The following is a 23,400-nucleotide window of genomic DNA, read 5'->3' on the forward strand; positions in this document are numbered from 1 at the left end:
CCCAAGCCCCCCTTACTTGGCGTCACGGTCAATATGTCCTGGGTACTCATTTTTGGCAATATTTATTTAGCGAATGCTTTTACACAGTTCGGACACCAGATACACAAGGAAAATCATTAAATTAGTTGCGTCATGATAATTGGTTTTTTTACCCTTTTATCTGGCAACAAAACTGACACCTTTTTTACGAGGAGTCATGTTTGCATAAACCACAATACCTGCAGTCGGAATGCAAACAAAAAACATAACTCTGAGAATGTATGCACTGTCCTTGAAGTTGATTGGTCCACACCCGAGACAGCTTTCCTTAGAGCCTAGTCTCACATGGTGTTGGACCAGATGACGCCAAAAGGCGCATAACTCAAAGACAATGCACCATCAGAGTATGAGAGCTCGGGGTAAGCATTTACACCATTGGAACCTCCTTTGCCAGTATGTATGTCAATGTTATATTGTGAGAGGACATCAACCCACGTAGCGACAGAGCCATACTTTATGGCTTTATTTAGGTGATTTCGAAAAGTGTATTGGTTTAGTCATGTTTGTTTGTTGTAGTACAGAGTTACACTGATGGCCTTAATCTAAGTTGTCTTGTGGTTGTTGTTGTTGTTTGACTTGCATCCCACTGGGATTGTTGCACACAGCGTAGGTATACGGTGTTTTTTCTGCAATATTTTTGCTGTCTTTTCTTGGATTTTCTGTTTGCACTTAGTCACATATTCACTTTAAGATGTTTTTTGTTCATGTTTTTGTTTTTTGTTTGTTGCGGTTGCACCCGATTCAAGAGCCGAATGGCTCACAGGGCTACACCTAATACATGAACTTGAACTTGAACATGCGACAGCCTCTTCCTCAAGCACGTGCGGGGCAACCAGTCCACCCGGCGCACCCTGACGGACTTCACATCCGGACACGGTATGCGCCACGGTCTCCTGCTTCCCACATGGATTGTTGCAACACCAAGATCGTGAGGGATAGAAATGACTTGGGGAGACTTTCATCCAGACTGGATGATGATGATGATAACGATAACGAAACACGGCAATTGAATTGGTAGATCCACAACAAAAACAACTTGAAATTAATTCGCCTGAAAATACAACCGCTGTTAACTTTCTGCAAAGTCGTCACATTGTTATATTTGATCAAGGAGGGCTGTCGCGTAGTACGCCCCATCGGCGTTCGGAAGTGGCACAAACCCGCTGGTCACACCGCAAGCGGTGAACCCTGAACCCTGCTGGTGCCTTGGGAGGTCAAAGCCAGGCATCTGGATAGATGCAGCTCTGATGAGGTCCTCGTTAGGCAAGAAGCTGTCTATAATTTGTCTTTGTTGATCCACGTGTTTCTCTTTCTTATCATTATGTGTATGTCGACGTTACTGTGACCGCAGTGAATATATAAACTGTGGCCGAGAAGACCAGGAGCTGCACGTGTAGTGCAACAGACCAGGCAGCAACACGATACGCGTGGCTACGGACAAACATAAACCACTTCACAAGGGAAACCAGGTCCGGCTCACACCGGCGCACGTCCATAACCCTCCTTCATAAGAGACTTTTGGGTTAGGCCACGTAATTATCTGGCTAAACCTGTGACAATGTCACATTTAGCAGAGTTTAACAACGTACCAGTTATTGTTTTTTCATCTCACTGGGAAGTTAAAGAATAATTAATTCTCCCGACCAAATGTCGCAATTAAATCTGACGTTTCGCTTGAAACTGCATTAATTCTAGATTTGAAGCTTTCGTGACTGCAAGGATTCACACTATTAGTTTTTTCGGTAAAGTCACGGTCCCACCTGATGACGGAGACTTGTGTTGCCTCCGAAACGTTGTGATTTTTATTACTGTATTTTTATTAACTTTAATTTCATTTTTTACGTACGTGACTTCACCGAAAAAACGAATAGTATGAAACCGCATTAAGCCAGATCCTTACGCGTCCTCGGTCCAAAGTCGATTACGATGCGTATCATTATCCGCGCGCACGCACGCGTGACCCTACCTTGCCCGTTGCTCTCGCACCTCTGGAAGACGGCGAACTTGCGGGGGCTGTCGAGCACCATGAACTTGCGCAGCAGCGCCTCGATCACCTCGCGCGCCGTCGTGCCGCTGCTGACGTGCAGCTGCTTCACCGCGTCGTGCGGCAGGTAGAAGGACGTGCGCCGCCGCAGGCCGCCGCTGACCGACAGCGACGACGACGACGACGCTGACGCGGCGGCGCCGGCGGCGGCAGTAGCGCCACTCCGCAGCGCGTCGTAGATGGAGGGCGGCCGCTTGCCGCTCTCCACCGAGATGGGACGCGATAGGGACATGTGCACGCGGATGAAGCCCGTGTAGGAGTCGTCCGCTTGCTGTGTGTGCGCACACGCAAGCACGCAAGCACGCAAGCGCGCGTGTACAGTAATCCCTCGCCAGTTCGCGGTTCAAGTTTCGCGGCCTCAGTGCATCGCGGATTTTTCGAACTGATTTAAAGGCCTCATTATACGTGTGCAGTAACACCATCATCATCATTCATCATTGCATTCATCGAACTGCACAGGTCTGTCATCGTCGTCATTGTCATTGTCATCGTCGTCGTCCTCATTACTGGAGTCAAGTCTCAAGATACTACTGTCATTGGTGAGTGTAGAACACCATAATACGTATCGTATGAGAGAGAGAGAGAGTGAATGTATAATATTAAGGTTTTATAATTAAATATATTTAAGTAAAATATATATATAAAGTATAAATATACATATTTTAAACATTCTGGTACCCACACCCACACAGACGGAAATTCCTAGGGGGGCCAATCCTACTTCGCGGATTTTCACCTATCGCGAGGGGTTCCGGTCCCCATTAACCGCGATAAACGAGGGATCACTGTATGTCAATGTTATATTGTGAGAGGCCATCAACCCACGTAGCGACAGAGCCATGCGACAGCCTCCTACTCAAGCACGTGCCGGGCAACCAGTCCACCCGGCGCACCCTGACGGACTTGACATCCAGAGACGGTATGCGCCACGGTCTCCTGCTTCCCCATAAAATGTACACTCCAGTCAGCTATATAGGAATATGAAATTGTCACCACTGGCTGACTCAGGGCCGAATCGATCGACACGGGTTTTGCCAGCGTAATAATCGATTTTAAATCATCGACATGTCGTCACATGCATACTGTATAAATAAATACGCAAAGGGCATGTCTGAGAACAAATCGACCGATATGCACAAGATCTTATCAGGTCTCATAATCTAAGCAGGTTTGAGCCTGTATAGTGATTGGGATGGCTGACCCCAAAGGGCAATAAGTGACTGTGAGCTGAATGCAGTGCAGGAAAATCCGGTGTTGCATCGTGATTCTACTGTCTCATGTCTACGCGTTTGCCAAGCCGCACCAATGACCGTGTTGACGTGCAGCTAAACAACCCCCACGACCCGCGTGATGTAGCCAGGTTCTCATTCAGCAGCGCATTGACAAACACGGGCGTACACGTATGGTATGTGTTCACAACTCGATTACGCAATTGAATCGATAACCCAGATCGTGACATTCAATCTAAATCTGTGGCATTATCTTCTTGGTTCTTTCGGTAAAGTCACGTAGAATGGAAATAATAAAATAATAAAAATAAAACAATAAAATAAGTCTGTCGAGGAGACAGACCTGTTCTTCACCTGAGGACGGCTGCTTGCGTTGTGGCCGAAACGTCGTGAGAATTATTTTATTATGTTTAAATTTAATTATTTCATTATTTCCCTTCTACGTGACTTTACCGAAAGAACCAAGAAGATGAATCCCTGCAGTCACGAAAGCTTTAAATCGAAATCTGTGGCATTAGCTGAAGAGCCCGCAGCTCACTGCTGATGCTGTGCTCCCTCACCAGTGTAATGACCATGCCATTGTCCACTTGGCTGTTGAATTCGGAGATCTTCGCTTTCAAGTCCACGCCGCACGTGGAGGGTTTCTCCGACACTTCCTCAATTGCTTTCTTGCTGTCCTGCTGCAAAGACAATCCCAAAGGAACTCACAGGTGGCTTTACATCATCAAGTCGCCGTGGTGTCAACTACCTCGCCTGGTATGCAGGAGGTCGTGGGTTCGATCCCAACCCTGACACCTGCTGCTGTATATTTGGAGTTTGTGTGTCTCTCTCATCGTCATCATCATCACGGTGGCTAGGAAATGTTAACTACCTCGCTTGGTATGCAGGAGGTCGTGGGTTCGATCCCAACCCTGACATCTGCTGCTATATATTTGGAGTTTGTGTGTCTCTCTCTCTCATCACCATCACGGTGGCTAGGAGATGTTAACTACCTTACCTGGTGTACAGGAGGTCGGGGGTTCGATCCCAACCCTGACACCTGCTGCTGTATACTTGAAGTTTGCGTTTCTCTCATCACCATCACGGTGGCGAGGAGATGTTAACTACCTCGCCTGGTATACAGGAAGCCGTGGGTTCGATCCCAACCCTGACACCTGCTGCTGTATATTTGGAGTTTGCATGTCTCTCTCTCTCATCACCATCACGGTGGCTAGGAGATGTTAACTACCTCGCCTGGTATACAGGAGGTCGTGGGTTCGATAGCGACCCTGACGCCTGCTGCTGTATATTTGGAGTTTGCGTGTCTCTCTCATCATCATCATCACGGTGGCGAGGAGATGTTAACTACCTCGCCTGGTATACAGGAGGTCGTGGGTTCGATCCCAACCTGACACCTGCCGCTGTATATTTGTAGTTTGCGTGTCTCTCTCTCTCTCTCATCATCACCACGGTGGCGAGGAAATGTTAACTACCTCGCCTGGTATACAGGAGGTCGTGGGTTCGATCCCAACCCTGACACCTGCTGCTGTATACTTGGAGTTTGCATGTTCTCCCCGTGGTCGTGTTGATTTTTCTCCGGGTCCTCCGGTTTTTCCCCTCCACATTTAGAGTCAACAACGTGCGTTCAGGGTGTTTGGCTGCTATACATTCCCACATGATACACCGCTTCGTTGCACTATCCTTTAGTGGCCAGGTCGCTTCTGAAAAACCGCTAATAAAATAAAATCAACATCGTTTTAGTTAAGTCATACCTATTTTATTTAGACTACGGTACAACACTCGGTGGTTATGACTAGAACACCCAAAATGTGCCCCATCTCCGAAGCGAAGTTTAACCTGGAGAGTGCTTAGACAGTTGACCGCCTTGCATGCCACATTGTTACAGGCGGTTGCGGCGCCGTACGACGTGGTGGGCAGTATGGAAAAATCCATCATTGTACCGAACTTCTATGCCCCCTGCCTTCAACCTACCCGCTCTGACCAGCATGGTGAAGTCATCTTCCCATCCCCCGTAACATGGGGAGGCTCTCATCTAACAGCGGATTAACGGGCCATACATGTTCAGTAAAAATACATGAATGTATTGTGCAATATATATTATGGAAAAAATAAACTACCAAAACAATAACAGGTGACAAAAAAATTGCTCCATAATCTAGGTTTTTTGGGTTAGATCGTGTAAATATAAATGTGTCGTTAAACCCGCCACCACCCGACATAGCCAATTAGTAAGGTTTGTCACGTAAATAGAACGTGGCCAATTCGTTACTCGTACAGCACACCGGTGCGTTGGAGAGTAAATCCACAACATTTATCGGGTGGTGGCCGGTTTAACAACACATTCATATTTACGCGATCGAACCCAAAAATACCTGTTTTATGGACATTGGTCACGGAAACCTACGTCTTCTTGGTTCTTTCGGTAAAGTCACGTAGAAGGGAAATAATAAAATAATAACAATAAAACATAATAAAATACAATTCTCACGACGTTTCGGCCACAACGCAAGCAGCCGTCCTCAGGTGAAGAACAGGTCTGTCGGAAAGACAGGTGAAGAACAGGTCTGTCGGAAAGACAGCTGTCTCAGGTGAAGAACAGGTCTGTTAGAAAGACAGCTGTCTTTCTAACAGACCTGTTCTTCACCTGAGGACGGCTGCTTGCGTTGTGGCCGAAAAGTCGTGAGAATTATTTTATTATGTTTTATTTTTATTATTTTATTATTTCCATTCTACGTGACTTTACCGAAAGAACCAAGAAGATGAATCCTTGCAGTCACGAAAGAAGCTTAAAATAAAAAAAACCTATGTGTTCAACAAAAAACATTGCTGCTTGTTGCCCTTCTGTTTTGAATGATCTGCTTGGAAAGCACCCAGACAAAAAAAAAACACATCTCTAGCTCCCTGTGGAGTTGCTGCCACACGTGCTTTTTGCACCCCTAATATGGCATACATGTTTCAATCAGAAGTTATCGGACCAAATATAGCCTCGCGCATGCTTCCCGGAACACTGCGTAAATACTGTGATCAGATAAACATTTCCCGAAGACAGAACAGTGCTCACACAACTTAAAGTCTGCAAGGCGCAGGGGCTCCTCAGGGGTTGCGATGATTCGCAACCCTGTGCCCCCTTGCAATCTGGTCAATTGCATTCGCTTCTAATACACTAATAGGGGTTTTCCCCTTTTTTCTGGAAACAAAACTGACACCTTTTGCAAGGAATCATGCTTACATTAACCACAATACTTGCAGTCAAATGCAAACAAAAAACAATACTCTGATAATTTATGCATTGTCCTTGAAACTGATTGGTCCACGCCGGAGACAGCTTTCTTTAGAGCCTAGTCTCATATGACGCCAAAAGGCGCACAGTTCAGAGACAACGCACTACCAGAGTAATGAGAGCTCGGGGTGAGCAGCTACATCATGGGACCTCCTTTGCCAGTACCAGAGTATTGTTTTTTGTTTGCATTTGACTGCAAGTATTGTGGTTAATGTAAGCATGATTCCTTGCAAAAGGTGTCAGTTTTGTTGCCAGAAAAAAGGGGAAAACCCCTATTAGTATATTTTGGTACTGGCAAAGGAGGTCCCATGATGCATTCGCTTCCTGAAGCTGCCGGCACGTGGCACGAAACGTCAGACATCGTGACAAGTAACGAGCGGTACAACCCAAAAACACAAATAATCCAATTGATGTTGCGAGGGAGCAGCCACGCTGAGGTTCTTGTGCCGATCCCGCGAGACAACAATTGGCTTTCAATGTTCAGCGCTGAAGCTTGACGAGGGAAAATAAATCAATGAACCCGGCGGCAATTCCCGTGGATGCATCTTAATGGACCCGGTCACTTTGTCGATAGAGTGGAGCGAGAGAAAAATGAACCGTCAGGGAGTGGCAACAACCATTAGTCCTCCCAACGACTAAGGCAGAAATTTTAAAAAATTAACCCGTAAAAAAATTTTTTCACTATAAATCCTTTATATGCGTGGCGGCTAGAGTCCTCTCGTCCTCTGGCTTGAGATGGCTGCCACCTACGGGTCAGATAATTGCCTGGCAGCATTAAGCAATTGGTAATTCAATATAATTTTTTTTTCCTAAAAAGTGTAAAATTTTGCAAATTTTCTTTCACGAACATTAATTGTCTGGCACAACGAGTCTGTGTGGAAAATGTCAGCTCGATTGGATCACGGGAAGTGGGTTAAAAAACGACCGAAAGATTTGCATGGTCGTAAACGCGCAAGCAAGCAAGCGAACTTAATATAAAGGATTTTAAAAAGTGGCTACTCTAGTTAAGTTGTGCTGAAAAGCGCCACACATTCAGGCAACAACCTCACTATAGATTCCGCAATCAAAGTCATAATATCTTCTTGGTTCTTTCGGTAAAGTCACGTAGAAGGGAAGTAATAAAATAATAAAAATAAAACATAATAAAATAATTCTCACGACGTTTCGGCCACAACGCAAGCAGCCGTCCTCAGGTGAAGACCAGGTCTGTCGGGGAGACAGTCTGAATGATACACCCCAGGCTTGGAGTGACTATTTAAGCTGGGATGGAGGGGGGAAGGGCGCCTTGACAAAAGAATTTGCATATCAAGAGGAATTTAGCATATTTATGGGAAATGCAGGTATGTGATTAGTACTACTTGTGAAATGCGTAGGAGGTGGGCGGGGGGGTTTCAAAGTCATATTATGCCCGTGCATTATGCAGGATTAACAGCATCAAAGGGAGGGGATAGGGGTAGCATTAATAAAGGGAAGGAATGTAAATAGTATGTAGCTGCAGTAACTAAACAACCACGTAAAAAACAAAAAAAAGTCACAATACCCAAGGGGCGTACATTCCAAGGCAATCTATATATGTTACAAAAATAATCATGGAACACGGTGTTAGACATCAACAAAAGTACCCTCCCCATGCATTCTACATTCCTATAACCAGTTATTTTTAAATCCTTTATATTAAGTTCACTTGCTTGCTTGCGTGCTTGCTTACGACCGTGCAAATCTTTCGGTCGTTTTTTAACCCACTTCCCGTGATCCAATCGAGCTGACATTTAACACACAGACTCGTTGTGCGTGACAATTAATGTTCGTGAAAATGTTACACTGTTTAGGGAATTTTTTAAAAATATTTAATTACCAATTGCTTAATGCTGGCAGACAATCATCTGACCCATAGGTGGCAGCCATCTCAAGCCAGAGGACGAGAGGACTCTAGCCGCCACGCATATAAAGGATTTATAGTGAAAAACTTTGTTTTTACGGGTTAATTTTTTAAGTCTTGAGGTTAGAAATAATTTAAACCATCTGATCATTGCTGCTTTTGTTGTGGGCTGCAGATGGCAATGCAGAACAAAAAAATGTTGCTTTACTGTAGATCTACGTTCCCAGATCTGCTATCCACGTTCATCAACCCGCACCGACAACCTGGGAAGACTCATCCCAGAGCGGAGTGATCACGGCTGGCGATGATCGCTGCCGAAATGGCTTTGTCGGCATTGCGAAGCGTCCGGCGAATGGGCGATTCACAGCTCTGCCAAGACAATATCACAGGGCGGTATTTAAAAGGACCGTGAGCTGCTGCTCTTCAATGCTTCTCCGATGTAGCCACTTGATGGGGTGGCCTTGGCACAGCTGGCGGATTGTAAACGCTTTCTCGTGTCTGAACAATCTTGCGATGTTTCCGTATTATTTAATATTTATCAATTACCGCTCTGCAAACACAAAGAAGATTTATTTTTTGCCGCAACTGGTTATACTTTTTACACTATGAGACCTCCTTTACCAGTGGCAAAATATAGTGGTAGGTTTTTACCCTATGCTTACCCCGAGCTCTCAATACTCTGATAGTGCGCTGTTTTTGAGTTGTACGCCTTTTGGCGTCATCTGATCCAACACCAATGGAGACTAGGCTCTAAGAACAGCTGTCTCGGGTGTGGACCAATTAACTTCAAGGACAGTGCATATCATTATCATCATCAGAGTTGTGTCTTTTTGTTTGCATTTTGACTGCTTGTGTTGTGGTTATTGCAAACATGATGCCTTGTATAAAGGTGTCAGTTTTGTACCAGTTTAAAGGGTAAAAACCTACTACTACTGGTTATACTTTATACTGGCTACATTCACTCCACTCACTCACTCACCGGGCAGTCACTCCTCTCCTCTTCACTCTTGTATCGCTGTTACCATGGGCTACTGTTCCCATGAGCCTCACTGCACAATTTAGTCCTCTACCCATATTTGAGATACTTTTAAATATAGACTCAAACCGATTTTATTTAGGACTGCTTTGTGTGTGTGCGGTTCGTTGTCCTTCCAGCGCACGTCCGATTAGCACGGTTGGCTGTGTATGGTGTGAAAGAAGTTCAACGTGCACACGTAGATTCAGTCTACCAGACTGAGTTGCCGGTTGTGCCCCATCCGCATTGTTTCACCAACATACTGCAGGACAAGACACTCGTTCTCCTGCCACTTTCCTCGCAATGCTCACGTTCGTAATTCCATATCACCGTCTCTTTACCAAAGTCATTACAAACGTGTTCAATTCAAGAAACATACTCATTTTTTTAAAAATCTATTACAGCTTCATACTGCTGATTGTTGCTGGCCGCGTTGCACTGTGGGCCGTTGCTAAGAAACCGTGAACGTTGGCTTCGGGGCCGTCCATAAATGACGTCACGCGATTTTGGACGATTTTTTTACTCCCCCCTCCCTCCCTCGTCACACGGCGTCACAAAAAGTCAGACCCCCCCTGAAATATGACGTCACAAAGCTCTGCCCCCCCCCCAAAATAAAACATGCTTCAAATCGCTTTAAACTATTGTCATTGAAGTGCGTATTTAATGTGGCGCTGCACTCTGATGTTGTAGGAGAAAACATTTATTAACAAGTCTATTTCATTAAGTAGAACGTGTTGTCTATATTTATACCTGCAGTCATAATGCAAACAAAAAACATAACTCTGATATTGTATGCACTGTCCTTGAAGTTGATTGGTCCACACCCGAGCCAGTTTTCCTTAGAGCCTAGTCTCACATGGGTTGGACCAGATGACGCCAAAAGGCGCACAACTCAAAGACAATGCATTACGACTTCAGGTATTGTGGTCTATGCAAACATGACTCCTTGTAAAAAAGGTGTCAGTTTTGTTGCCAGACAGAAGGGTAAAAAAACAATTATCATATTTTTTACTGGCAAATGAGGTTCCAATTGTGTAAATGCTTACCCCGAGCTCTCATACTCTGATGGTGCATTGTCTTTGAGTTGTGCGCCTTTTGGCGTCATCTGGTCCAACACCATGTGAGACTAGGCTCTAAGGAAAGCTGTCTCGGGTGTGGACCAATCAACTTCAAGGACAGTGCATACATTATCAGAGTTGTGTTTTTTGTTTGCATTATGACTGCAGGTATTGTGGTCTATGCAAACATGACTTCTTGTAAAAAAAGGTGTCAGTTTTGTTGCCAGACAGAAGGGTAAAAAAACAATTATCATATTTTTTACTGGCAAATGAGGTTCCAATGGTGTCACAAGCCACAGGGCATTTGGGTGAGAAGTGGACTGACGAACGGGGGGGAGCTGTAGCTGTACAATATAAACACATCGGGTGGGTAATCCAGGCTGCGTCCACGACACTACGACCGCTCCCGTCATGACAAACGACCGCAGGGACCGATGTCGAACTACGATCGGAGGCTTTTTACGGATCATTCTGCAGAGATCTGCCAAACGTCAATGAAATCAATTCCAATTATGTGGCCATGACTCAATTTATGCACAAACATCTCGCTCCTCTCGGTCGCACCTACGAGTGTTGAAGACGGGCCGGGTGGCAGAGGGTGCAGCAGACACAATGTGGAAGTGAGTGCCCGACTGGTGAAAATGGACACAGTGGCGAGATGTTAACTACCTCGCCTGGTGTACAGGACATGGGTTCGATCCCGACCCTGACGCCTGCTGCTGTATATTTGGAGTTTGCGTTTCTCTCTCTCATCATCATCACGGTGGCTAGGAGATGTTAACTAACTCGCCTGGTAAACAGGAGGTCGTCGGTTCGATCCCGACCCTGACGCCTTCTGCTGTATATTTGGAGTTTGCGTGTTTCTCTCTCTCTCATCATCATCAAATTTACTAGATGTTGACTACCTCGTCTGGTATGCAAAGAGGACATGGGTTCGATCCCGACCCTGACGCCTGCTGCTGTATATTTGGAGTTTGCGTTTCTCTCTCTCATCATCACCACGGTGGCTAGGAGATGTTAACTAACTCGCCTGGTATACAGGAGGTCGTGGGTTCGATCCCGACCCTGACGCCTGCTGCTGCTGTATATTTGGAGTTTGCGTGTCTCTCTCTCTCCCCGTGGTCACGTAGATTTTTCTCCGGGTCCTCCGGTTCCCTCCACATTTAGACTCAACATGCGTCCAGAGTTTTTGCCTGCTATAAATCTCCACGTGATAAGCCACTTCGTTGAGCTATCACTTGTGACCAGGTCGCTTCTGAAAAAGAGCGAAATAGCTGGTAAAAAAAAAAACTGTTTAGTTTAGAATGGTTCCCGGGTAGTTACTGGGTAGATTGCAGACAGGAACCGCTGAGTTCACTACCCCCACCCCCAACTTCGTCACGGATAAGAGTTCTACTGCAAATAATTACGGTACTGTATGTATATAAATATACGCAACTACTGGCTTATATGTCGGCACTAAGCTTAATGTTAACTCACTTCTGTGTATTTAAATGTTTCATCATTTGCGTAATCAGCATTTATGTCATCTTGCTGAACAAAAAAAAACATCAGAATTTTTTGTCAAACATTTTGTGGTGTCTCATAGCCATGTAAAACAAAATGCCGTGACTGTTTCTTCATCACATTAAAAAAAAAAATTTCAGGGCGTCTGTTAGCCATATCAAAATACTTGGGGTGTCCGTACACCCCCTTCACACCCACCGTAGCAGCTGCCTCTTGCTGGCTCGGCAGCCACAGGGACTATTGCTCATCACTGCTGATCATCAAGGTTCGAGTCCTGTTCCATGGTCTAAAACCGTCTGAGTACAATAACGCCTGTTTCCCTATAACGCGTCAGAGGTCGCAACCGGGTACCCGATACCCGTACCCTACTCGATACTCAGCTGCCCGTACGGGTAGCCGTTTGCGACCCTGGTGCGACGGGTACGGGTACGGGTAGGCCGTGAATCATTGGTGAGTAACCGTTTGTCACTCATTTCGGGTAGGGTACGGGTAGCATACGGCCGGGTACGGGTACCCATTTGCGACCCTGGTGCGGCCGGGTACGGGTAAGGAATCAAAACCCGTTTGCGACCTCTGTAACGCGTGTTTTAATAATGCGAATTAGACGTAACGCGATGAATGTATTCGGGAACGCATTTTGTATAACGCTGATGCGAACTGGATATAACGCGATTGAGTGAACAGAACTACGTTGCAGGAGTAGTAGTAAGCGGCTGCCTCGGTGTAGCATCACACAAGGCGGGAAGTTACTGGATGCTTCTAGATCAAGTTCATTTCAAGTTCAAGTTAATTTATTATGCTGTCAACGCGCCTCTGATTCTCTGTTCAGGTCTGCATATGCATTTCACGTGATTATTCTAACGCGAATTTTCCATAACGCGGTGTTCTTTAGGAACGCAACTACACTACCACGTTATAGGAGAACAGACTCGAACATCGCTGCTCTGAATGGAATCCTACCAAAGGGTAAGTGGCGAGCTCTTAACACCCAAACTCTTAGGTTTTTTTCGGTAAAGTCACGTAGGTAAAAATAATAGGATTAATAATAGAAATAAAATAAATAATAATAGAAATAGAATAAAGAAATTATTTTATTTCTCTTCTTGGTTCTTTCGGTAAAGTCACGTAGAAGGGAAATAATAAAATAATAAAAATAAAACATCATAAAATAATTCTCACGACGTTTCGGCCACAACGCAAGCAGCCGTCCTCAGGTGAATAACAGGTCTTTCCAACAGATTTTATTATTTCCCTTCTATGTGACTTTACCGAAAGAACCAAGAAGATGAATCCTTGCAGTCACGAAAGCTTCAAATCTACCCTTAACACCAGGCATCTGTCAGCAACACCCATTTAACAAGCCACCGGGTTCAACATGAAATAAATAATTGTGTGTTTATTCTTTTATTAGCCATAATCCAGGGCAGATATTAAGTATTGTGAATTACCTATAACTGAATTAACCAGAACTGAAACACAAAAAACAAAACACCTCTTCCTCTGACAGTGTCTCTACCAATCGTCCAGGTGTCCCACGCCAAAATAAAATTCTGGAATTCTCAGCTTTTCTTAGAGTGAGTATGCCTTTTGGCGTCATCTGGTCGAACACCATATGAGACTAGGCTCTAAAGAAAGCTGTCTCTGGTGTGGACCAATCACTTTCAAGGAAAATACACAAATTATCAGAGTATTGTTTTTTGTTTGCATTTGGCTGCAAATATGTAAACATGATTCCTTGCAAAAGGTGTCAGTTTTGTTGCCAGAAAAAAAGGGGAAAACCCCTATTAGTATATTTTGGTACTTGCAAAGTAGGTCCCATGATGTAGGCCGGTGAATGTGGAGACCGAATGGATTTAGGTTCTTCTCATAAAAATTACAAGACAAGTCAGTCGACTCTGGATTATCCGTTGACAGATTATACGGGTTGTGGATGAACGCGTGCTTGTGAGGGGGAAAAAAAATCGACTGAAGTATTTTATGCGTACGCTGGCTTAAGTATTCGCTGCTCCAAAACAATAAGTAAGGTTTGTCAAGGAAACAGAACATGCCAATTGGTTACTAGTACAGCAAACCGGTGTGTGTTGGAGAGCAAATCGACAACATTTACAATTCGAGTAAGTAATTGCAACGAGCATCATCATGCGACAGCCAGATTTGTGGTCGCGAATGGATGCGTCAGTTTAACACGTAGCAGGCTTTCGCGACCAATATTATTCATAATCAACGTTTTTGGGTTTAGATCGCGTTATTATTTATAAATGTGTCGTAACCCTCCACCACCTGACACGGCCAATCAGCAAAAAAGTGTCACGTTGACAAAAGACAAATAGTTCACGAGGGATGCGTGTTCAACGAATCGCTGCTACTCGCTCATCGAGAGAGTCACAGTGTTTCAGCGCCCGCAATGATTGCAAATGTGCCAGGACGTAATCCCGATGATGTATTTTCATCCGTTTAACCGCTAATTGTGCTTTAGAAATGGTCCCATTTTGAAGAATGTTACAAATTCGCATTTCTTTAGGGGTGATGGCTTCTTTACGTTGAAGCAAAGTTTTTTTGTAGGGGGCTTTCGTGTGTTATTGCCTTCCTGGCATTTCACCATTATCGGGAATTTCACTATTTCAAAATAGAACTGTATCTGGCCTCAAAGTAAATGTGCAGGGTACTGATAATGTGCAATTGCGGTCAGCAGTTTTGCACCAACTTCTTTCCCTTATCAACCCTCAACACTCAATGCACTCACGCACACGCACACACGTATACATACACATAGCAATCCAGTCAATTTTGATTACTCGGTGTATACATGCAAGAAGGCATTCCTAGGTAAGTGAACAAAGTGGTACTTATTTTACTTATCCCCCTCGCGATGATGAGCAGCGTTGATGATGGCTGATGACTAAAAACGCCACCCATGATACAATGAATTGCCACGATGCGATTCGCGAATCGATTATTTTCTGTCTAGTTTGGACACGGCACCGTACAGCCCGTTTGTAAATCCACTGCTGGATGAGGTCCTTCCTGGGTCGTGGGTTTTACTTAACTACAATTCACACACGTGGGTGTCATTTAACCACACTTCGCCCACGTGGGTTTTATTTAACCACAATTCACCACCCACGTGGGTGTTATTTAACCACAATTCACCCACGCTGGTCGGTGCAGGTTGGCACCGTAGCTGTCGGAAGCATAGAAGTACAGTACAAGAAATACGACGTTTTTGCAGCGCTTCCCTCTGCTGCCCACAACGCCGCCACCACAGAAGCCGATGGCACCTTGTTATTATTTATGGGTAATAACTGAGTTTTTAAATCCTTTATATTAAGTTCACTTGCTTGCTTGCTTGCGCGCTTACGACCGTGCAAATCTTTCGGTCGTTTTTGAACCCACTTCCCGTGATCCAATCGAGCTGACATTTTGCACACAGACTCGTTGTGCGTGACAATTTCTTTTAGGATTTTTTTTTAAATATTTAATTACCAATTGCTTAATGGTGGCAGGCAATCATCTGACCCATAGGTGGCAGCCATCTCAAGCCAGAGGACGAGAGGACTCTAGCCGCCACGCATATAAAGGATTTATAGTGAAAAACTTTGTTTTTACGGGTTAATTTTTACATTTTACACTTGTGAGGTTTTTGTCGGTTACGTAACGCATGGTTAGTAATGAATACATTCAGTTAAAACGTTACCAGTGGTATTTTATCGAATTGTTAAAAAATAAACGTTTTACAACTTAGTTAAGGGTACACGAATATTGTAGAATAAAAACACACGTCCCTGCCACGGCTAGCTAGCAGTGGCGAGTGACATGCGAGACCGACCTTCACCAAAACCCGCAGTGAACCGGCGTGGTGAAGTATGGTCAAACAGTCTCACACGTGGCAGGCTTTCGCGACCAATATGATTCACAATCAAAGTTTTTGGGTTTAGATCGCGTTATTTATAAATGTGTCGTAACCCTCCACCACGGCGAATTGCCCGATGATGCTGGATGCAATTACCAGCGAAACGTCGTACAACTCAAATTGTAAATATTGTGGTTTCACGATTCAACACTGCACCGGTGTGGGGCTAAAGCAGTGAACTATTTTGTCTTTTGTCAACGTGACACTTTTTTTACTGATTGGCCGTGTCGGGTGGTGGAGGGTTACGACACATTTATAAATAACGCGATCTAACCCCACAAAAACGTTGATTATGGTCAAACAACCACCCACCCTGGAGACATCCTTCATACAGCAGTGGATCGATAGATGGCTTCAAACTATTATCTCATAATACATCGATCAATGAAAAGCATTGGCGACTGAACGTTAGAAAGTTATTCCCCGACGTTTCGGCCGAGGGCCCTTCCCCAATACAAGATTGAGCGATTGACCAGTGCTGGTGGTGATGGTCATCAATGATCACAATCCACTCCATTCACGATGTAACAATCGTGATTTGAAGCTTTTGTGACTGCAAGAATATCATACTCTTTGATAATTATTTGACTTTAACGAAAGTTATTCCCCGACGTTTCGGCCGAGAGCCCTTCCCCAATACAAGATTGAGCGATTGACCAGTGCTGGTGGTGATGGTCATCAATGATCACAATCCACTCCATTCGCGATGTAACAATCGTGATTTGAAGCTTTCGTGACTGCAAGAATATCATACTCTTTGATAATTATTTTACTTTAACGAAAGCACCTTTTATTACCACTATCGCGTGAATTGTCCGCACTTTAAGTCTTCAAACACACACACATTTTTTTTTAAATCATGACAAAGTCGTTGAGTTAAATGTGCTATGAATATAAGCGGTGTGGGTTGTGTTTTTTTGTTTGTTATTTTTAATATTCATATTCTTAGGTTTTTTTTTTTACTTTTTTTTTACTTTACCGAAAAAAACCTAAGAATATGAATCATTGCAGTCACGAAAGCTTCAAATCTAGAATGTTATTTTTAATATTTTACCTTTTCCAAGATGAAGCGATTCCTTGCGCGTTGTATGAACGTCGGCTTCGCGGTGAAGAACTGCTCCATCTCCACATCGTCGTCCAGGCTGCTGTAGCCGCTGCTCATCTTGGCAAGATAATGTTCACGGTTTTTTTTTACTTTACACCGATATATTTATTTCACTTAACAAACCCACGGCACTTGCGTTCATAAAAACAAACAATTTTTTTTAAAAAATTTCAAACCAACAAAAAAAAACTTGTTAATTAATCAGTCGACAGCTGTCGATTACTGCTGCTACTACTATGACAGTGATATTGCACGACTATTATTGGCATGTCTGTCGATCTTGTTGTTATATGCGCGTAACGTTTTAAAGGCGCGAACTTTCTTGAAATTGCTGCCGAATTCGTCGCGATCGGTCGGTCGGTGGCGGTCGCGCGCTCGTGGCGGGTCACGTGGTCACCCGCGGAGGGTGGGGGGAGGGGTCACGGGTGGGGGGGAGGGTGGGTGGAGGGGTGGGGGGAGGGGGTCACGGGTGGGGGGAGAGGTGGGGGGAGGGGTGGGGGGAGGTGGAGTCACGGGTGGGGGGAGGGGTGGGGGGAGGGGTGGGGGGAGGTGGAGTCACGAGTGGGGGGAGGGGTGGGGGGAGGGGGTCACGGGTGGGGGGAGGGGGTCACGTGGTCACCCGCGGAGGGGTGGGGGGAGGGGGTCACGGGTGGGGGGAGGGGTGGGGGGAGGTGGAGTCAGGGGTTGGGGGGAGGGGTGGGGGGAATCACGGGTGGGGGGAGGGGGGGTCATGGGTGGGTGGAGGAGGGGAGGGGTGAGTGGAGGGGTGGGCGGTGGGGGGGTCACGGGTGGGGGGAGGGGTGGGCGGAGATTGGGTCACGTGGCTCACGCGCGCGCTTCTCTCCTGCAAGGTGTCACGTGCTGCGTCGTTTTTTTTCCCGCCAACCGATAAATCCGATGAGCTCTGAAGCGGGCCACAGCGTTAACAACGGCTACAAAATAAACAAAACGGATGGGAGTGCAAAGTATAGGAAAGGTAAACAATTCATTTTAAAATATATATCGATAACACGAGAGTATATATATTTTGTATCTTACCAGGTAAAATCCCGCTGAGAGTTTCGATTTAAAGCTTTCGTGACTGCAGGGATTCATCTTCTTGGTTCTTTCGGTAAAGTCACGTAGAAGGGAAGTAATAAAATAATAAAAATAGTGTTAACTTATTTTTCCGAAGCGACCTGGTGACCGCAAAATGGATAACCTCAACAATTTATAGCGACACAATTTAATTTTAGAACTTTCGTGACTGCAGGAAATTATTATTTGGTTCTTTCGGTTAAGTCACGTCTAATTTATTATTTTATCTTTAGACGTGACTTAACCGAAAGAATCAAATAATTATAGCGACACATTTTACATCTCGATTCGAGTTGTCGTGACGGACAGCTGAAATAGTCGCTCCAAGCCTGGGGCTTGTCACTCAGACTCTGTCTCCCCGACAGACCTGCTCTCCACCTGAGGACGGCTACTTGCGTTGTGGCCGAAACGTCGTGAGAATTATTTTATTATGTTTTATTTTTATTGTATTATTATTTCCCTTCTACGTGACTTTACCGAAAGAACCAAGAAGATGAGTCCACAAGACACTTTCCCAAACCTCCAGTCCTCGGTTTTTTAAATCCTTTATATTAAGTTCACTTGCTTGCTTGCGCGCTTACGACCGTGCAAACCTTTCGGTCGTTTTTTAACCCACTTCCCGTGATCCAATCGAGCTGACATTTTCCACACAGACTCGTTGTGCGAGACAATTAATGTTCGTGAAAATTTTTTTCCAAAATTTTACACCGTTTAGGGAAAACAAATTAAATATTTAATTACCAATTGCTTAATACTGGCAGACAATCATCTGACCCATAGGTGGCAGCCATCTCAAGCCAGAGGACGAGAGGACTCTAGCCACCACGCATATAAAGGATTTAGAGTGAAAAACTTTGTTTTTACAGGTTAATTTTTTCCCCATTTACTCCTCTCCCCCATTTAAACGAACTCGCTGCACGCGCCCGATAGTTGTTCAACACGCCCAATGTGACGCGCTAAAAACAATTAACGCCGACTGCGCGAAACTTAGAACCAGAGGTCGCAACCGGGTACCCGATACCCGTACCCTACCCGATACCCGGCTACCCGTTCCCAGCCGGGTACCCAGACGGGTACAGGTAGCCGTTTGCGACCCTGGTGCGGCCGGGTACGGGTACGGGTAGGCCGTGAGTCACCGGTGAGTAACTGTTTGTCATTCATTTCGGGTAGGGTACGGGTAGGGAACGGGTACGGGTAGGCTACGGGTACGGGTAGGGAACGGGTACCCGTACCTGGCCGGGTACGGGTACCCGTTTGCGACCCTGGTGCGGCCGGGTACGGGTACGGGTAAGGAATCAAAACCCCGTTTGCGACCTCTGCTTAGAGCCGCTGCTGCTGTTGTCATTTAATTTCCTCGTTCTTTCCCCCACGCCTCCGATTAGCGCGGTTGGCAACGTACGGTGCGAAAGAATTTCAGAGCACGTGGGCGCGTGCCGAGCACGTGGGCAGGTGAGCACGTGGGCACGTGGGCCACGTGGGCGCGTGAGCACGTGGGCACGTGCCGAGCACGTGGGCAGGTGAGCACGTGGGCACGTGGGCCACGTGGGCGCGTGAGCACGTGGGGCGCGTGATCACGTGGGGGCACCGTGAGCACGTGGGGCACGTGGGGCACGTGGGCCACGTGGGCGCGTGAGCACGTGGGGGCACCGTGAGCACGTGGGGCACGTGGGCAGGTGAGCACGTGGGGCACGTGGGCCACGTGGCCATGTGAGCACGTGGGGGCACCGTGAGCACGTGGGCAGGTGAGCACGTGGGGCACGTGGGCCACGTGAGCACGTGGGGGCACCGTGAGCACGTGGGCAGGTGAGCACGTGGGGCACGTGGGCCACGTGGCCACGTGAGCACGTGGGCACGTGCCGAGCACGTGGGCAGGTGAGCACGTGGGGCACGTGGGCCACGTGGCCACGTGAGCACGTGGGCACGTGCCGAGCACGTGGGCAGGTGAGCACGTGGGCCACGTGGCCACGTGAGCACGTGGGGGCACCGTGAGCACGTGGGCAGGTGAGCACGTGGGCGCGTGAGCACGTGGGTGAGCGAATGATAAGGCCCGCTTCGCTCACCCCCATTCATGTTTTATTAAAGTAACAAAATAAATATTTACCTGGAGTCAAGGCCGTAGCCGTGGAGTCAACATTGGGGGGGGAACCAAATCTTCCAGGGGGTCTGGGGACCCCCCCCTCCAGAAAAAAAAATCTAAATTTTAAAACGAATTTCATGCCATTTCCTGCCAAAAATATTTCTAAAATTCACTAACACATGGGATGGACTTTTTTGTATTTTCTACAATAATGTCTACTAGTGTATTGTATTACATTGCTCTGTTTTTTCTTTTCTTTTTTTACCTTTTCTTGTTTCATTGTATGTAATGGCAGAGATTAGGGATTGATAAAGTACAACCATAACCACAATCATATAAACAGAAATCTATTTTATAGGTAAGATATTGGGGGTGGAAACATTTTGAGCATATTTGAATATTGGGGTGAATGTGTCCTCCTCAATATTTACTGTGTCATAATTACGGCCTTGCCTGGAGTTGCGCCTTCCTATCCGAGAGGGTGTCATACACGGGAGAATACGCTGTAAACAAACACTAATATTCCCACAGTGAGAGGAATGGCAGCGTTCATAGTTTGCGTGTAAATATTATGAGGCGGATGGATGTCCCGTGACATTTGTAATGAGGGCCGATGGGACCTCTAGGGTACCAACATGTGGCTGGGTCGTCAGCTTGTGCCACACCTATTAAGGTAGGAAATGCAGGTGGGTTAATTGTGCTGGTATGCAGGTTCTACGAAAATAATGATTTTTAAATCCTTTATATTAATTTCGCTTGCTTGCTTGCGCGCTTACAACCGTGCAAATCTTTCGGTCGTGTTTTTACCCACTTCCCGTGATCCAACCGAGCTGACATTTTGCACACAGACTCGTTGTGCGTGACAATTAATTTTCGTGAAAAAAAATTCCAAAATGTTACACTTTTTAGGAATTTTTTTTATATGTAATTACCAATTGCTTAATGGTGGCAGGCAATCATGTGACCCATAGGTGGCAGCCATCTCAAGCCAGAGGACGAGAGGACTCTAGCCGCCACGCATGTAAAGGATTTAGAGTGAAAACTTTGTTTTACGGGTTAATTTTTAATACCGAATGAAATAATCAGAGGCGTGACTTGATCTCCCTATCTGTGCCTCTGGCATTGACATTGAACCATGACGACTCTAATAGTGACTGAGTGTCGTATTCCGCCAGTATTAATTTCGTTTACCCATGCAGGAAAACCTCGCTGAGTCTCAACGCTTTTTTGCAGGAGGGTCCTGCCACGTTTTTCGCAGTAAAAAAACAATTATCAGATGCATTTGTATTTAACGTATTCGCCGTATATTCTTGGTTCTTTCGGTAAAGTCACGTAGAAGGGAAATATTATTATTTTATTATTTTAGAACCAAGAATATGAATCCCTGCAGTCACGAAAGCTTTAAATCAAAATTTATTCGCCGTATCATAAGGACGTACTTTATCCCCATGAATTGTACAGCAAACATTGGCGGTGCGTCTTATAATCCGATTGGTGTGTGTGTGTGGCCAGATCTGTGTGACTTCACTGAGACACGGTGCGTCTTATTATTCGGTATATGCGGAGACCACCAACTTAGAATTGTAATTATAAAATTTGACCGCAAGGTGGCTCAAGTGGGTCTGCATCTGAAATTATCACCATCGTCATTCCCGCAGATTTTTTTTCTTATATTATTATTTCTGCTACTGTCAAACCAGAGCGCAATTCCTGACCGCTTCGGTTAATACTCCATCACCATCATCACCACCAACATCCTCATCACCATCAACCACCACAATCATCATCACCAACGTCACCACGAACATCACACTATCACCACATCATCATCACGGTCATCCTCACCACCATCACCAACATCATCACCACCATCACCACAATCGTCAACACCACCACCATCACAATCACCACCAACATTACCATCAACATAATCATCACAACCAATCATCGTTCATTTATCATCACCACTATCATCATCACCAACACCAGCAGCATCATCATCGCTGGCATCACCAACGACACAATCATCAACATCACCAACAACGACATCAACATCATCATCATCTGGCTGTCAGCGAGCGCCGAGGTGAGATGGTTTGGGGATGGTGGTGAATGTCGATGTGAACATCGCACGGAGTCTCGAGGGGTTTGCGCGGATTAAGCCACACACAGATTGCGCTCACAACGCCGCCTTGTTTGATCATACTGCTCACAGTATATATGTTACAGTCTACGAGTTGTAGTTTGTATTACAGTATTTGTGACGGTACACGTTTAACAGCATGTTGTTAACAGTAACACGCGTGTGTGTGTGTGACAGTACATGTCTTGCAGTATATGTAACAGTCTATATGTTATAGTATACTGTATATGTTAAGTGTAACAGAATATCACATGTTACAGGCGTGTGTCAACAGTAGGTGCCTGTGTATTACCTCCAGTGTGCATGCATCAGTCACAGTACGTTTTGCAATATAATTATAAGCATTACCTGAAGTACGTTTTGACATATCAATCACGGTCTCATATGTTCCAACATTTTTTTCATCACTGTGTATGCGCTGCAGTATATTATTACAGTATACATTTGACAGTATGTATGTATATAGCGAATCTAGAGGGACTACCCTTCCAGCAACAGTGGCGTGGGTAGGGAATTGCAGGGCTGCGCATGTATCCTATACACGTGTCCGCACTAGTTAGTTCACGTGTAAGTCCATGCGTGAAGAGTTACACGTGGGGAGCGGTGGCGCACTGGTTAGCGCGCTGCACTACGAAGCCGGCTTAACCGAGTTCGAGTCTGAACCGGTCCTGGGCCTCCCCTTAGGTCGACTCAGCCTCAAATGAGTACCCGGTGCGATGTGTAAACATCGCATCGTGGGAGACAAAGGCGGCCGGGCGTGGTGCTGGCCACCCACCCCCTCGTGTGCCTTTCTGGCCTTCGTAGGTGCTACTCTCTAAACAGCACTTGCCCCGGCGGTCTGTTAAAAGTCTCTTGCGGGGATCTTTGTCTTTGTAAACATGTTGGCGCGTGTTTGTCACTTGGACTAAAACACAGAGCTTTGCTTTCACCTGTTCCTATAAGCAGTGCCGGATGAAGCCAGTGTGGGGGTCTGTAGTGTATGTTACAAAGGGGCCCTAAATAAACCACCAAACACACATGCATATTAAAACACACATT

General features: G+C 45.7%; 2 protein-coding genes across 10 annotated transcripts in view; one reads left to right on the plus strand and one right to left on the minus strand.

The window, feature by feature from the left end:
• Positions 1-17,415, minus strand: part of LOC133355479 (ras association domain-containing protein 1-like) — a 28,679-nt gene extending 11,264 nt beyond the window's left edge. The window contains exons 1-3 of one of the 2 annotated variants that reach the window (XM_061572796.1): positions 17,015-17,415; positions 3,873-3,989; positions 2,006-2,354 (exon numbers count right to left, since the gene is read on the minus strand). In XM_061572796.1, coding sequence (XP_061428780.1) covers positions 2,006-2,354; positions 3,873-3,989; positions 17,015-17,122 — 574 coding nt within the window. In that variant the 5' untranslated portion in view covers positions 17,123-17,415. Of the gene's footprint in view, positions 1-2,005; positions 2,355-3,872; positions 3,993-17,014 lie in introns of both variants that reach the window. The other variant, XM_061572795.1, reaches the window with a different exon arrangement.
• LOC133355420 (uncharacterized PE-PGRS family protein PE_PGRS46-like) overlaps positions 12,942-23,400 on the plus strand; it is a 30,370-nt gene continuing 19,911 nt past the window's right edge. For 3 of the 8 annotated variants that reach the window (XM_061572707.1, XM_061572709.1, XM_061572713.1), the window contains exon 1: positions 17,934-18,041. The gene's annotated coding sequence lies outside the window, so the exon portion shown is untranslated. Of the gene's footprint in view, positions 13,017-17,930; positions 18,042-21,710; positions 22,306-23,400 lie in introns of those variants that run through there. The other 5 variants (XM_061572708.1, XM_061572716.1, XM_061572710.1 and 2 more) reach the window with 4 other exon arrangements.

Source organism: Lethenteron reissneri, chromosome 51 (assembly GCF_015708825.2).
Source record: "Lethenteron reissneri isolate LAM-NWPU_2019-01 chromosome 51, ASM1570882v1, whole genome shotgun sequence".
NCBI lineage: Eukaryota > Metazoa > Chordata > Hyperoartia > Petromyzontiformes > Petromyzontidae > Lethenteron > Lethenteron reissneri.